The sequence below is a fragment of the Lactuca virosa genome, chromosome 7 (genome assembly GCF_052849685.1).
Source record: "Lactuca virosa cultivar CGN04683 chromosome 7, Lactuca_virosa_CGN04683_v6, whole genome shotgun sequence".
In the NCBI taxonomy this organism is placed as follows: domain Eukaryota; kingdom Viridiplantae; phylum Streptophyta; class Magnoliopsida; order Asterales; family Asteraceae; genus Lactuca; species Lactuca virosa.
Window position 1 is genome coordinate 63,683,012 of NC_136432.1, and position 14,546 is coordinate 63,697,557.

General features: G+C 34.0%; 2 protein-coding genes across 2 annotated transcripts; one reads left to right on the forward strand and one right to left on the reverse strand.

Moving 5' to 3' along the window:
• The first annotated feature begins 842 nt into the window (after window positions 1–842).
• On the forward strand, window positions 843–8,402 carry LOC145124647 (leucine-rich repeat receptor protein kinase HPCA1-like). Its single transcript, XM_079060064.1, has 19 exons — window positions 843–947; window positions 1,055–1,172; window positions 1,398–1,469; window positions 1,581–1,655; window positions 1,748–1,819; window positions 1,915–2,076; window positions 2,156–2,230; window positions 2,320–2,391; window positions 2,696–2,767; window positions 2,870–2,938; window positions 3,024–3,098; window positions 3,561–3,632; window positions 3,920–4,054; window positions 4,233–4,702; window positions 5,280–5,429; window positions 5,536–5,678; window positions 5,897–6,116; window positions 7,055–7,290; window positions 7,791–8,402. Exons 1-19 carry the CDS (start codon window positions 854–856, stop codon window positions 8,280–8,282), a joined length of 2,874 nt encoding a protein of 957 aa, XP_078916190.1. The 5' UTR covers window positions 843–853; the 3' UTR covers window positions 8,283–8,402.
• Window positions 8,403–13,792: 5,390 nt separating this feature from the next.
• Window positions 13,793–14,284, reverse strand: LOC145126718 (uncharacterized). The gene has a single exon (XM_079062027.1). It carries the CDS (start codon window positions 14,282–14,284, stop codon window positions 13,793–13,795), a length of 492 nt encoding a protein of 163 aa, XP_078918153.1.
• Window positions 14,285–14,546: the final 262 nt, after the last annotated feature.

The window sequence follows — 14,546 nt, forward strand, 5'->3', positions numbered from 1 at the left end:
CCCAACTTTCTTCGGTATTTCCTTAGTAATATTTTTTTAACATTTTTTTTCCTTGTAATAAAATAAATCATATCGAGTTTAGTAGACCGAGAGGTAACGTCCGCGATAAGACGTAAATCAAAGAAACCTTAAAAAAAACCTAAAAAGAAGGAAAAAGGCTTTACTCTTTAGGCTTTGAAAAAGAAGGAATCAAGCTCGACTCTTGACTCTTTTTTTCTTGCTACTTAATAACGAAAACAAGCTGGGACCCTAATTGCTCTCTTGGGCCTTTGTTTGTGGATTCCATGGATTGGACCTTAATTCCTCTCTTGGCCTTGTGTTGGTGGATTTACATATACATACATATACTCAATGAGCCGTTTTTTTTTCAGACCGCGTAATTAAACCAATACTCTATGAGGTGAGATGCCAAAAACCATTCAGTTTTTTGAAATGCGATAGAACAAATAGTTGCCATAAATCCTTTTCCAGTGCTCATCCAAACAAGAACAAGACAAGAAAACGTTAAAGTTTATGATTGTTCGGCCAAAAAAATATTCTTCAAAACAAGGTGTTTCTTGAGATTTATGTTGGTTAGGCGGAGCAACCACCAACAGTTTCCATCTGTCAATTAACTATTCAGGCTTAAAATGGTGGCAAACTGCCGACAATAATTCATCATCCTGTTTTTCTGTTGGATTCCATGTGTCTTCTTATCTAAGCTAACCAAAACCTTAATCATTTAACCACAAAATCTTTCTTAATTCGTCGCTTAATAACTTGCCAGAGAAGTCACGTAAAGATAGTATCAATTAATCGCATGGATTCACAGTCACAAAGAAATTGTTAAACTTGCGGTCGAGTTTTTTCGTCCATGGAAGTCAAAGTATGGCAGTTGTTGTGGTGTTGTATGTTTCTTTTCATCTTGGAAGTTAAGGTGATCTTTGCTGATACTAATCCCGGTGATGGTAAGTGCAAGATATGGTGTGATACGTGGTTTAATCTTTAACCACATTTTCCGGCAACCATGTTTTCATTAATTAACTGATCATGATGACTGCTTATTGCCACCCAGCGGAGGTGCTCCGAGCGTTGAAAGACCAATGGCAAAATACGCCACCAAGCTGGAAAAGGTCGAATGATCCATGTTCGTGGGAAGGTGTCAACTGTACAGACACCAGGGTGATTGGACTGTCTGTCTACTTTCCCTCATCTTGGTTCTATTATTCTCATCTTTATCACAAACATAAACTGAAACCTTATAAGTTATATACAACCCAATATTCATCAAGATGTAAATACAACCCATTAAATAGCATATATGATCGAAACAACGTAAGTTGATATATACACTAAGAAACCCTAACAAAACCAATGTACGTATTGCAAGCCTTTTAACTGTTGGACTTTGTTTCTAGGGGCTTGTCGAGTATGAGCTTAGTAGGTCAACTCGTTGGTGACATCGGTGGCCTCTCTGAACTAACATCGTTGTGAGTTCATAACTTTTTTTATGATTATGACAATTGCCATACGTTGTTTGATGTATACATTGGATTTCTAACGATCAAGAGGCATTGATAATATTCTGATGTTCACGCCAGGGACTTATCGTTTAATGGCGGACTAACAGGTCAGATCTCTCCAAGGGTAGGAGACCTCGGAAATCTTGACACACTGTAAGTTTATAAATTGTTTCTTCCATCTGAACTTAGAAACATATAATACGTACTAATTAAGATTATTTCATACGCATAATTACTGGTTTTAGGATTCTATCTGGGTGTAGCTTCACCGGTAACATTCCATCTGAACTTGGAAACCTCAAGAAGCTATCTTTTCTGTAAGAATCTTTGAAACATTAATGATCTTGATCGATATGTTTTAACTTCTTGACGTAAATAATATGATCCATACATGATCGATCGATGTATATAGGGCTTTGAACACAAACAACTTGACTGGTCAGATTCCACCATCGTTGGGATATTTATCGGAACTTTACTGGTTGGACATCTCGGAGAATCAACTGACGGGATCACTTCCAGTTTCCACTCTCACGAATCCGGGGTTGGATATGCTAAAACATTGTAAACATTTGTGAGTCGACGTCGTTTTGGTTTTCTTTCTTGCTTTATTTGGTGAAAATGTTCGACTGATCATGTTTGTAAATTGGCAGCCATTTCAATAAGAACAAGCTATCAGGAGGAATTCCTTCCCAACTTTTCAGCTCCGACATGGTTCTAATACATGTGTAAGTTGAACGAAATTGTACATGCGGATTATTTTCTGGTTAATGATCATGTTCTGAATGAATGAATGTTTTCGATGTTGCAATCACAGACTTTTCGATGGGAACCAGTTAATCGGAGAAATCCCCATTACACTTGGATATGTCAAGACCCTTGAGGCCCTGTAAGTACATATTCTAAATAATACGAAGCATTGTAAAAAAACATTCTTTGGTATTTTTCGATGAAAATACCAAAGCATCAAAGTTCTGTTGCTTATGGAACTTTGGTAGCAAAAAGCTCGACCTTTTTATCATTTTTAACAGTTCTTGGCTAAATTGACCAGACTTCTTTAGCGAATCTGTTGCAACTCTAAATTCTCCGAATCTTTGCATTTGTCCATCTTCCTGTATAAACTAAGTAGTACAAGAACTGCCTCGAATATGCATAAGTTATGCTCATGTTATTTCATGCTTTAATTGCAACAGTCGACTCGATCGAAACGCCTTGGAAGGTGAAGTACCACCAAACCTAAACAACCTCACAAGTCTTGGTGAATTGTGAGTACACATCTTTGTATAATCATAAAAAGATCATATCCATGAAATCAGTTATGGACCTTGACTTTAACTTTTCGTTCTTGCTTGATCACCTACATATAGAAATCTAGCCTACAACAATCTAAAAGGAGCTTTGCCAGATCTAACGGGGATGAATTCACTCACCTATGTGTAAGAAAATTATCAAAACCAACAACTTCCTTTGAAGTTTTAATGTTGGATAACAACGATCTGACTTTTTGTGACACTTATTCAGGGACTTGAGCAACAATTCATTTCAAGCATCAGACCCTCCACGTTGGTTTTCTACACTACCTTCTTTAGGCACACTGTAAGTTTTCAAATTATAGGGTTAAATGCAAGAAATAACAATATCCTTTCATTAATTTGTTTATTATAGCATTCTATTTTCATTTCTTCTTTATTATAAACATCGTAGTTTGAAAAATCTACTCATTTATAGCACTGTTATCCATAGAGAAATTTTTTTTTACTGCTATAATTGGATAAATTTTTTCAAAATATAATGTTCTAATAAGAAAAAAAAATAATGAAAATATAATGCTATAATGAGCTAGATATTTCAAAGTACAAAGTTTTAATTAGAAAACATTTTGAAAATACGTACATTTTTGTTATGGTTAGAAAGAAAGTAGGATACTATATATGCTACATAGATAAATGAAAGTATGTTGCTATTTCTTTCATTTAGGACTTTTCAATGCGGTATAATTACCGACTTCTTTTCCTCATGAAAAATTATCTTACGATTATTTCTTTACTTCGTGATCAGCGTTATGGAATTTGGATCACTTCAAGGAAATCTTCCACAGGCCCTTTTCGGTTTATCAGGAATTCAACAAGTGTAAGATCCGGTTTGCATTACTCCTTATGTTCTCGGAAAGAAATACATTTTGACTTTATAGGTCAAACAGAAAGATGGTTGAACTCAAATCCTTACAGCTTACCTGACCAATTTGGCACGGACCATCTCTTACATGTAGTGGCTTTTTAAGTTGAAAATTAATTGTTTCACGTTAAAAGTCAATATGTATGTTTGTTCATGGAACAATATATGGAACAGTTTTATTTTTTTATGATAATAATAGCTAGAAAATCTTAAAAGTTTTTATCCTTGATACCATTGAATAGGAAATTGAAGAACAATCTTTTCAATGACACGTTCAATATGGGCGACAACATCAGCGGTCAATTACAACTTGTCGATTTGCAAAGCAATAAGATTGACAATGTAACACTCAGTAGCCAATACAAGAACACACTCGAGTAAGAACGATTTTTTAATATAAACATCAATCAATAGAAAATATAAGCAACAAGATTGGCACTAATCAGTCACTAAACGACTGAAGCGGATTTAGTGATAGATTCATTCGTCGCTAAAACTCTTTTTTTTCTAATTTTTTGAGACAATATTTATCTTCTGTTTTTGTGAAATTTTAAGACTCTATGGGAACCCCGTTTGCGATACTACGCTTGAGAACTCTACGTATTGCCAACTTCAAACACTGAGAAACTCATACTCTACAAGCTCGGCTGATTGTGGGAGTAAATTGTGTCGACACGATTCAAAACTGAGCCCTCAAAATTGTAACTGTGCTTATCCATATGAAGGCACAATTTTCTTCAGGGCACCATCGTTTAGGGATTTATCTAATGTTACCATATGGCATTTGCTAGAAACAAGCCTTTGGACAAAATTAGGCCTCACTGAGGACTCGGTTTCACTACAAAATCCTTTCTTTAATACTGATGATTATCTTCAAGTGCATGTTGGATTCTTCCCATCAAAGGATAAGCATTTTACGCGATCAGAGGTCCAAATGATGGGGTTTTTCTTGAGTAATCAAACATACAAGCCTCCAGCTGGATTCGGACCATATTATTTTATTGCATCACCTTATTCGTTTCCAGGTGAATGATGTTTAAAGTTTACATCATAAATATTTACATTACTTGAAAATGGAGAATCTTCTTTGTTAATGTGTTGCTAAATGCTTTTTTTTTTGTCGCCTTTTAAACAAACTAGCAACGGAAATTCCTTTCTGTTGCTAATTATCAAAAATTATCAGGCCTTTTTAGCGACATTATGTTTAAAAAGTGCAAAAATGCTGAGGGAGTTTTTGTTTCATGGAGGATTTTTGAAGGAATTGGAAGTAGAGATTCCATTTATTGATGTGTTTGGTGGTGAAATGGACGGAATTCCATTCCGTCTCAATCCTTCACATTCCATGTTTGATGTATTTTAATAGATAAAAGTTCAAATTTCACCTATGTATCTTAACAATAAACATAATATATTTAAACAAACTAGAAATTTTAAAAATTATTGAATTCATTCTATTTCTTCCAACCAAACACACAAAAGATTATGATTAGTTTCATATTTCAATTCCTTCATATTCCAGTTTCTTTGATTAAATTCCTTTCATTCCAAAAACATTCTACGAATCAACCACCCACTAAATGTTTAAGTTATAATGTGTCTTAGATGGCCGTGGAGGAAGTATTGGAGTTGGTGGTGTGATTGGGATCTCAATTGGTTGCACCCTTTTGATTCTAGTGCTTATCGGGCTTGTGTTCTATGCTGTTCAACAAAAGAAACGTGCTGAAAGAGCAATAACTCTAAGCAAACCTTTTGGTAATTTCTTGTTGATTTGCTAGTGTTCATCATCTATACTAGATTCTGGTTAGGTTTTCACCAATATTACATCTTGTCAATGGCTAATTTTAACTTTTTTGAACAGGATCATGGGCTCCAAGTGCTAAAGATAGTGGAGGAGGTGCACCACAGTTGAAGGGAGCTAGATGGTTCTCTTATGATGAACTCAAGAAAAGTACAAAAAACTTCTCTGAGATTAATCAAATAGGATCCGGTGGTTACGGGAAGGTATAGATATACAAGCTCAAATAAAACACACAAATTTTTATTAAATCGTCGCCAATGGTCCATTTTTAGTGATGGATTAATTCGTTGCAATCTGATGCGTAATTTTTTTCTAATACTTTACACATACACCTTGAAAACCAAACTTTTGAAATGATATTTACTCATTTAATCATGTTTTTGGTGAGGTTGTGATCCATTTTCATGACTTATTTTGATAGGTTTATAGAGGAGTGATCCCAGGAGGGCAAATGGTTGCAATTAAAAGAGCTCAACAAGGATCCATGCAAGGCGGGCTCGAATTCAAGACAGAAATCGAGTTGCTTTCAAGAGTCCATCATAAGAATCTGGTTGGGCTAGTCGGGTTTTGTTTTGAACAAGGAGAGCAGATGTTGGTATACGAGTTTATGTCCAAAGGAACCCTTAGAGAAAGCTTGTCAGGTAATCAAAAATCAAACTGTTTTGAAAAACTGGTAGTTAGTTTTTTTGTTTCTAAAAACATGACTGGTTTTTTGGTGTAAAACCGAAAAAAAAACAAACTAAACCATATCTTGTATGTTAAATGTACATTTGTAAGACCATCTCCACAACCTACTTCCATTTTTTTTTTCCTAAAAATGGAGTAAAAAACAAGGTAAATAGTTTTTCATCTCCAACACTACCTCATTTTTTACCCCAAAAAATATATTCCTAGTTTATTTCATACTTCCAACTTACATTGATTGTCAAACACACCCTTTCTACTAATTTGGTTTGAACAAATATATAATCTATATTTTTTTTTCATTACAATAATATTAAATAAATAAGATTATATTTATAACACACTTATAAATAAATAATACACATGCATTTATAGAAATATTACACATACAAACTTTTAAATTCATATTATACATACATTTATATAAATATTACATACACACTTTTAAATAAATATTATACATGTAATATACATTATCGTTTTTATAAATTTCAATATGTATTTAAATTTTTATATGAATTTGATACAAAAAAAACCTTATATTTATAACTAATTAATATAATTTAATTTATAACAAAATATTATAAATATTAAATATTATATTTAAATTATAATTAGTAGATAAAAATAAACTTGAAATGTATAAATATATAAAAAAAGGTTTAAAACCGACAACTCAAAGTATATCCGTATTTTGGGAGTAACGAATAATATTACATCATATTTGGTGTAATATTATTCATATCCTCCAAAATGGGAGAATAAATGGGGTAGGGTTAGAGAAAAATGGGGGAAAAAATAGAGGAAAATATAGAGAATGAGAATGGGTTGGAGTTGTTCTAAATTAGTTTTTGCTAACATATGCATTCTCACCCATAAATAAAACTCATTGCAGGGAAATCAGGAATTCATCTAGACTGGAAGAGGAGACTTCGCATCGCTCTTGGTTCAGCTAAAGGAATAGCTTATCTACACGAGCTGGCAGATCCCCCTATAATTCATAGAGACATTAAATCGACTAATATACTCTTAGACGAAAATCTCACTGCAAAAGTTGCAGATTTCGGGTTGTCAAAGCTAGTCTCTGACAGCGAAAAAGGTCATGTGTCCACTCAAGTTAAGGGTACCCTGGTATGTTACCATTTTTCAAAACTCTTTTTAGCGCCTTTGTGAAATGATAAGGAGTATGTATATGTAGTATGCATACGTATGTGTGTATTTGTATGCTTATATAGGAATATTAGCAATAAATTAGTGACAAAAGTAAAGACAGATTGACAAAATGTAGTGACAGTTTAACGATGGACTACAGTATTGACGGTTTTAATATAACTGATTCACTTTTTTAACAAACTGTAGTTACGTCATAAAACTAGTGACAGACTTCAAATTTGATGCTAATCTGTGCTTGTGTTATAATGACCGAATTAAATCCATCGCTAACTGTTGCTACATCATAAAACTGATGAAATCTTGAAAATTCAAGTTAATCCAGCGCTAATCCGGTCTCTTATTTTAGCTATTAAAATTTGTTGCCAATTGTCTATTACCACTGAATCCATCACTAAATTTTGTTGATGATGCTAGATTTTCTAGTATTATTCACCTCTAACATTTCTATATGTTTACAGGGATATCTCGATCCCGAATACTACATGACACAACAATTGACCGATAAGAGCGATGTATACAGTTTTGGGGTGGTGATGCTTGAACTAATAACCGCTAAACAACCAATTGTAAAAGGTAAGTACATTGTGCGCGAGGTGAGACTAGCCATGGACAAAACTGATGAAGAGGAATATGGGTTGAGGGAAATAATTGATCCTAATCTCAAAGACACAACATTCTTGATTGGTTTTGGGAGGTTTATACAGCTAGCGATGCAATGTGTGGAAGAATCAGCTGCAGATCGTCCAACGATGAGCAATGTTGTGAAAGCACTTGAGTCCATTTTAACAAGTGATGGACTCCGCACAAATTCAGATTCGGCATCATCATTAGGATCAGTTGGAGGTGCTCCTAAGCATCCTTATAATGAAGGTGAGCTTAAAAGGAATACTAGTGATGTATTTGACTATAGTGGTGGATACAATATCACGGCAAAAATTGAACCCAAATAACGTATGTTTATAGTACCAATCGAAGGACTATTGTCACAATCTTTTGTTATTTGAACCTACTTACATCAAACACCACTTTAGTGACACCTTTTTGGGATGTTGAAGTAATAATGTAGCTACTTGCCCTGGATTCCAATATCAATGTTGGTTTGTAGTGGAAACTTTAGAATTAACTTTTATAATTAATAAGATAATTAACTGGACAAATGAATTACATACAACCATAGTCTGTCTATGTTTTGGTTTAACCATTCATGAATATATTTTCTAATTTAACCAATTGAATTTGAATGTTAAAGGGCCAATCTTGTCAATTATGGAAATTAAGTATGACTTTGACTTAACTTAATAAATTAGAATTAGATTAAATTTGTTAAGTTAACTTATATAGTTGGGTTAAGTTAGAAGTCATAAAGACTTCTTTGAAGTGGGAGTTGTTTGGGAAACAAAATTGAAAACTAGAAAATATAGGGACTTGAACTGCCAAAAAAAAAGTATAACGAATGCAAGAATAATACTAAACTCAAATTTCAATTTGTTATGTTTGTCGATTAATAATACTTGCTAATAAACACTCACAAATATTTTTTTAATTGATAATAAATTGTTTAGTTTTAAAGTTTGTAATGACTGAATTTTATGAACAAAATTAGAGACCTAGTATTCGGTATTAGAACCGGTCTCGACGGTTCCGATTTCGGTTTTGGTTCCAAAATAAGAAACCAGTATAATCGGTTTCGGTTTCGATTCCAAAGTTTCAAGAACCGATGGTTCCGGTTCCAGACAATAAGTGCGGGTACCCACTTATGCTTACCAGTCACCCTAGTTTCTAAATTCTAAATGTTAAAATTGTAATATCCCAAATTTTTTCAAATTTTTTGGAAGCTATGGTTATAAAATCTTTTCAGGAATTAACCTATATTTACTAAAAACTTGGTCTCATAAACACATTAACAATTAAAACATTGGGTGTTACCGTTAAGCATCAATACAAACCATAACAAACAAATATGAATTTCATCAATATCATTAATAAGGAACTTGACAAGCTCCACTTCATTCTCTATTTCTTAACTTCTAACTTTCATCTATCATCTTTTCTCTTTAAGTGTAACCTAAGATACATGTCATTTAAAATAGATACGTAAGACAATAATGGCTCGTGAGTCACGTGGGTTTTAGACCATAAAACATTTCAAAGCATTTTCAAAGAAATTCATTCCTTACATAACATAAAATATCATATCTCATCATATCATTAAATTTCTTTTCCATTTCCAAGGTCAATGTGGAAAGAACAAATCAATCCACCAATGTATCATGCTATAACTGGCCAAGGTGAAAAGAATCAAATCATTCCAACAAGGTATCATAATATAACTGGTCAAGGTGAACAGAACCAAATCAGTCAACCAATGTATCATAATAGGACATCTACTTCATGAAAGGAAGATACCACCCCAGTAGATTCCTCTAGGCCTCTTATGAGGTATCATGGTCTGAACAGTTTTCATTATGCCTTTTTACTTTCTTTTTAGTTTTCACATTCCACATTATCATTACTCATATAATCATTTACAATAGCATAGGTGTTAGGAAGTAAAGCGGAAAAAGCAAGAACAAAAGCACATAAGACACAATATTTACGTGGTTCGGTCAAGGTGACCTACGTCCACAGGCAGGAAGGGAGTATTCTTTATTTATTAGCTCTCTAACAGAGATTACAAGTACAATTCAACAGAGATTCGCTTATCACTTTAGAAACAAAGACACAAACAAATGACTAGTAGACATCCCTATTTATAGTGAAGAAATCATACCTAATACCCTAATGGACCAAGCCCATTGGCCCTTAAGCCCATGAATGGAATCAACTAATAACAATCTACCATGCAGTAGCTTCTTGAATCTTCAACCTCATGAGCATCGAACATGAGCATCTTCCATGAGCATCATCGATGAGCATCTTCCATGAGCATCATCGATGAACATCTTGATAGGTTTTATAGGTTACAAAAAAAGATGTGTCGGAAAAAAGTTAACCCTAAGTTCACATGCAACCTAATGGATCTATGTTTTCACTATTGATTTGCAACAAACAATTGAACATCAAGAACCCTAGGAGTACTCTACTATTTTCTAAATTCATAAAGGGTTTTAGGGTTTGCTTTGGAAAATTATTATGTATGTATAACTTGAGAAAAACCTAGATCCAAAGCAATTAGGGTTGCATGTGCACCATAGGAATGTTGTAATGCTCAAAACCCATCAATTACAACTTCTAAACTAATAGCAAATGGTGCTTCACAAAACAACTCATGTCTCTGATCTAATCAGACATCGGTCTTAAGATGAGTGATCAAATATCTCTTCGTTCTACAAGATATCATATAGACATGAGACATGGATTATAATCAATCTCTTGTCCAAAATTTTGTTTCCCGATTTCCCGATTTATGATGACCTCATAAGACTTACTAATTGAACACATAAATTTAGTCCTAGTTGGGCCCATCACTTTAATGTCAACACCAAATCACCGTGGGGCCCAAAGATATCGCTTTTCCTGTTAGGGAAAAAGGAACGAATAAATTTTGACTCATATGCTTGTATTCTTTACTCACCAAATCATGCATGACACTATGTTTTATAACATCATGTTACTGATACGTTTACGTAACATCAATGCACAACTGACTTGTAAATTACAACTCATATATCTCCATTTTAAGAATATAAGATGTTATCATCTTAAAATTACTCGTGATATAATCCATGAAGTAATTCTCTGAGAGTGGGTTTATCCAATACTCAAAACCTCTATTTTTCTAAGTACTCATGAATATTGTAGCAACCGTTGCAATGTCTAATCTCCATAGACAATCTACAATCTATTCATGATAGTCTTCATTCACTACTTACTTCCAAAAGTATGAGCTACTATGGATTTTCAAATAATCAAATCATTCGGGAAGTAAAACATACGAAACGAAACACAAGAATAAATAATCGTAAAAGGTAGTAACTATACTCATAAATAATCTCTATTACTTAATCACCAAAATCAATTACATTTATTTTGTTACAAGTTTCAAAATATCAACTGACTACTAAAACTTATATCATCTCTCAAGCCTATGCTCCTAGCATGTTGGTTATGCTTAACCCTACTTAGAGCCTTCGTGAAAGGATCTGCATGATTATCATCTAAGGATACTCTCTTCATTAACAGATGACCTTCTTCAACTCTATGTCTGATGTAATGATACTTTCTGTCGATATGCTTGGATCTACCATGATCCTTGGGTTCTTTGGTCAAAGCAACCGCACCTTCATTATCACAGTAAATTTCCAATGGCTCCTGAATGGTCAGGACTAATCCGAGATCTCCAATGGCTCCTCAAAAGCAACCACACCTTCATTATCACAACAACCGCGCCTTCATTATAATAGTACAGTTCCAATGCCTTCATTATCACAGTAAACTTTCTGTTGATATGCTTGGATCAACCAAGCCACCTCCTTTGATGCTTCATTTGCTGCGATGTACTCTGATTTACAAGTAGAATCAGCTACCATATCCTGCTTTGAACTCTTCCAAGTTACTGCTCCACCATTTAATACAAATACCAGGCCTACTGAGAACAAAAGTTGTTTTGGTCTGTCTGAAAGCTGGTGTCACTATATCTAGTTACTCTTAACGTATCACTGCCACCAAGGACAAAAATCATATCCTTCATCATTCACAGATAATTAAGTATGTTCTTTACTGTAGTCCAATGAGCTCTACCAGGATTGCTTTGAAAATGGCTAACCATGCTCAAGGCATAAGACACATCAGGGTGAGTACATGTCATAACATACATGATCGATCCTACAACCGAAGCATATGGGACTCGACTCATGTCAGCTAACTCTTCATTTGTATTAAGGCTTTGAGTCTTACTCAACTTGGCATTACTATGAATAGGCAGTTCCCCTTTCATGGAATTTTCCATACTAAAACGTTTCAGTACTTTATCCAAGTAAGTACTTTGACTAAGACCAATAAGTCTTTTCTTTCTATCTCTCAGAATTCTTATCCCAAGAATTTAAGCAGCTTCCCTAGATCCTTCGTGGTGAAACACTTCCTGAGCCAATATTTTACTTATTGCAACGTCAGAATGTTGTTTCCCATAAGGAGTATGTCATCAACATACAATACTAGGAAAGTCACTATACTCCCACTAGCTTTGAAATACACGCATGACTTGTCACACCCCCAAACCTAAGATGGTTGAAACGTCCGGGGGTGGGATGACTTCATGTATAGTATCATAACAACGAGTATAATAGTGACCAAAGTAAACACAACCATCATAAATATAATCGAAAAAGTTACATGGTTTCATGAGTTACATGTTTCAAAATCGATTACAATATAATGATAAAATGATTTGTCCCATCCTCAAAAGCTTGGTAGTTACATGTTTTAATGATTACCTGAGAATACAAGTAATTTTGAAAGAGTGTCAACAATTAAGTTGGTGAGTTCATAAGCTTTTGTATGTGGAGTTGAAATCCTTTCTTTGTAAAAGTAGCGTTTGTTCCAGAAAAATCCAATATTTTCCTTGTTAAATGAGTTGCGGTCTTAAAAACCAAAGGCCGAATGTACAAGTATTTTTCCACACTTATGATAGTATATGCAGTTTTAAAGTGATTAAAACCGTTTGAATGTAGAAATTCCCCGTAAACTATATGTATCGTTGTTTCCCTAAGTGAGTTATTATAACCGTGCTAATGACATAGATGGCCTGTTACGACATTCTTCAGGCGTCGGCAATGTTATGACATTTGTCACCCCAGACCTGCTGGTCTAGCTGTTGCATGCAACTTAGGTGTGGGATTGTCAGTCCCAATATAGATCTATACACAAGTATCACGCTCTCCCTACAAGAGACTCTGGTTATAATACAAGAACTAGATTATGACCCGCGTAAAACGCGGAGAACATATAAAAATATACATATAAAGGTATAAAAAAGTTGGCGCTATAAAAAAATAAAGTAACAGAAACAGATTTAGTATTATTGGTAACATTGAAATGTCTGAAAAAAAAAACAATGAAACACTTGAATATCTATAATCGTTAAAGGGTCTCTTTGTAGACATAACTTTTTGTTTTATTAGTTGGACGGCCTTCCTCGTCATATATGAGTACTTTCAATCATTTTTCACTTGTGACACGAGAAACAAAAAACATATAACTGACAATGAGTGAAGACATGCCTACGTAAGTATAATCCAACATTTGATAATTATTGTCATTGACTTTTGTTAATGGCCATAACAAAATAAACAACTATGGGGAATTGCCTCCGCTAAAAACGAAATGAGATTCTTTTATTAGACGGAGTTAACTTCATGCAAGGTATATAAGTAGTCTCGTTGAAGAATCTAGCATATATGATCCAGGCTTCAATGTCGTGTCTTCCAATCCTAACAATATGTAACCTAGTACCATTGCATAGTCATTTGGTTTGTTCGATATTACGAAGTAACATGGCTGAAACACCTATTTTTAGTGTAAGTTTATGGTTGAAAATTCTAGACGTCTTAAAACCATTCAACACAACTGAAGAGTAGATTGATTCCTCAAAAAAATCTGGTAACTCTATCTCACATAAAGAGTTTGAACTCGTATATGTTTTCCCTTCATCTTTCATCAATCCTAAAATATAGTCATTTGTAGCATCGAATTCTTCATTTGTAGGTACTAAAATAACTTTATCTTGAAAATATGATGGATCATCAAGATGGTTTTCAAATGATGGATAAATGGTGGATACAATTGAATGAATATGGTCACCTGTAGAGCGAACAACAACGTCTTCTGGAAATTCAACTTCAACTTCACCATCATTAGGGCCACCAGTATTACCTTCACTAATTTTAAGAATCCACTCATCAAATGCTTTTGTCTCATCCAAATCATTAGTTAGACAACCAAACAAAAGCCTCATGTTTACGGTTAAACGTAAAACTTTACATTCACGCCATAATTCAATAGGGGAAGCTAAACAATTTACGATATGCCTAAATAATCAAATGCATATCAACTCGATAACATTAATTGAAAATGTTCAAGGTTTAACGTTGGAAGTTTGATGTACAATTTAGGAATTGATTTTAGATTTATTACAGTTCAAAGTCCGTTGTCTGTTTTGGATGATTACTCAAATTACATTGCTAATCTCAGTGGGGGTCACTAATATGGTTGATGGT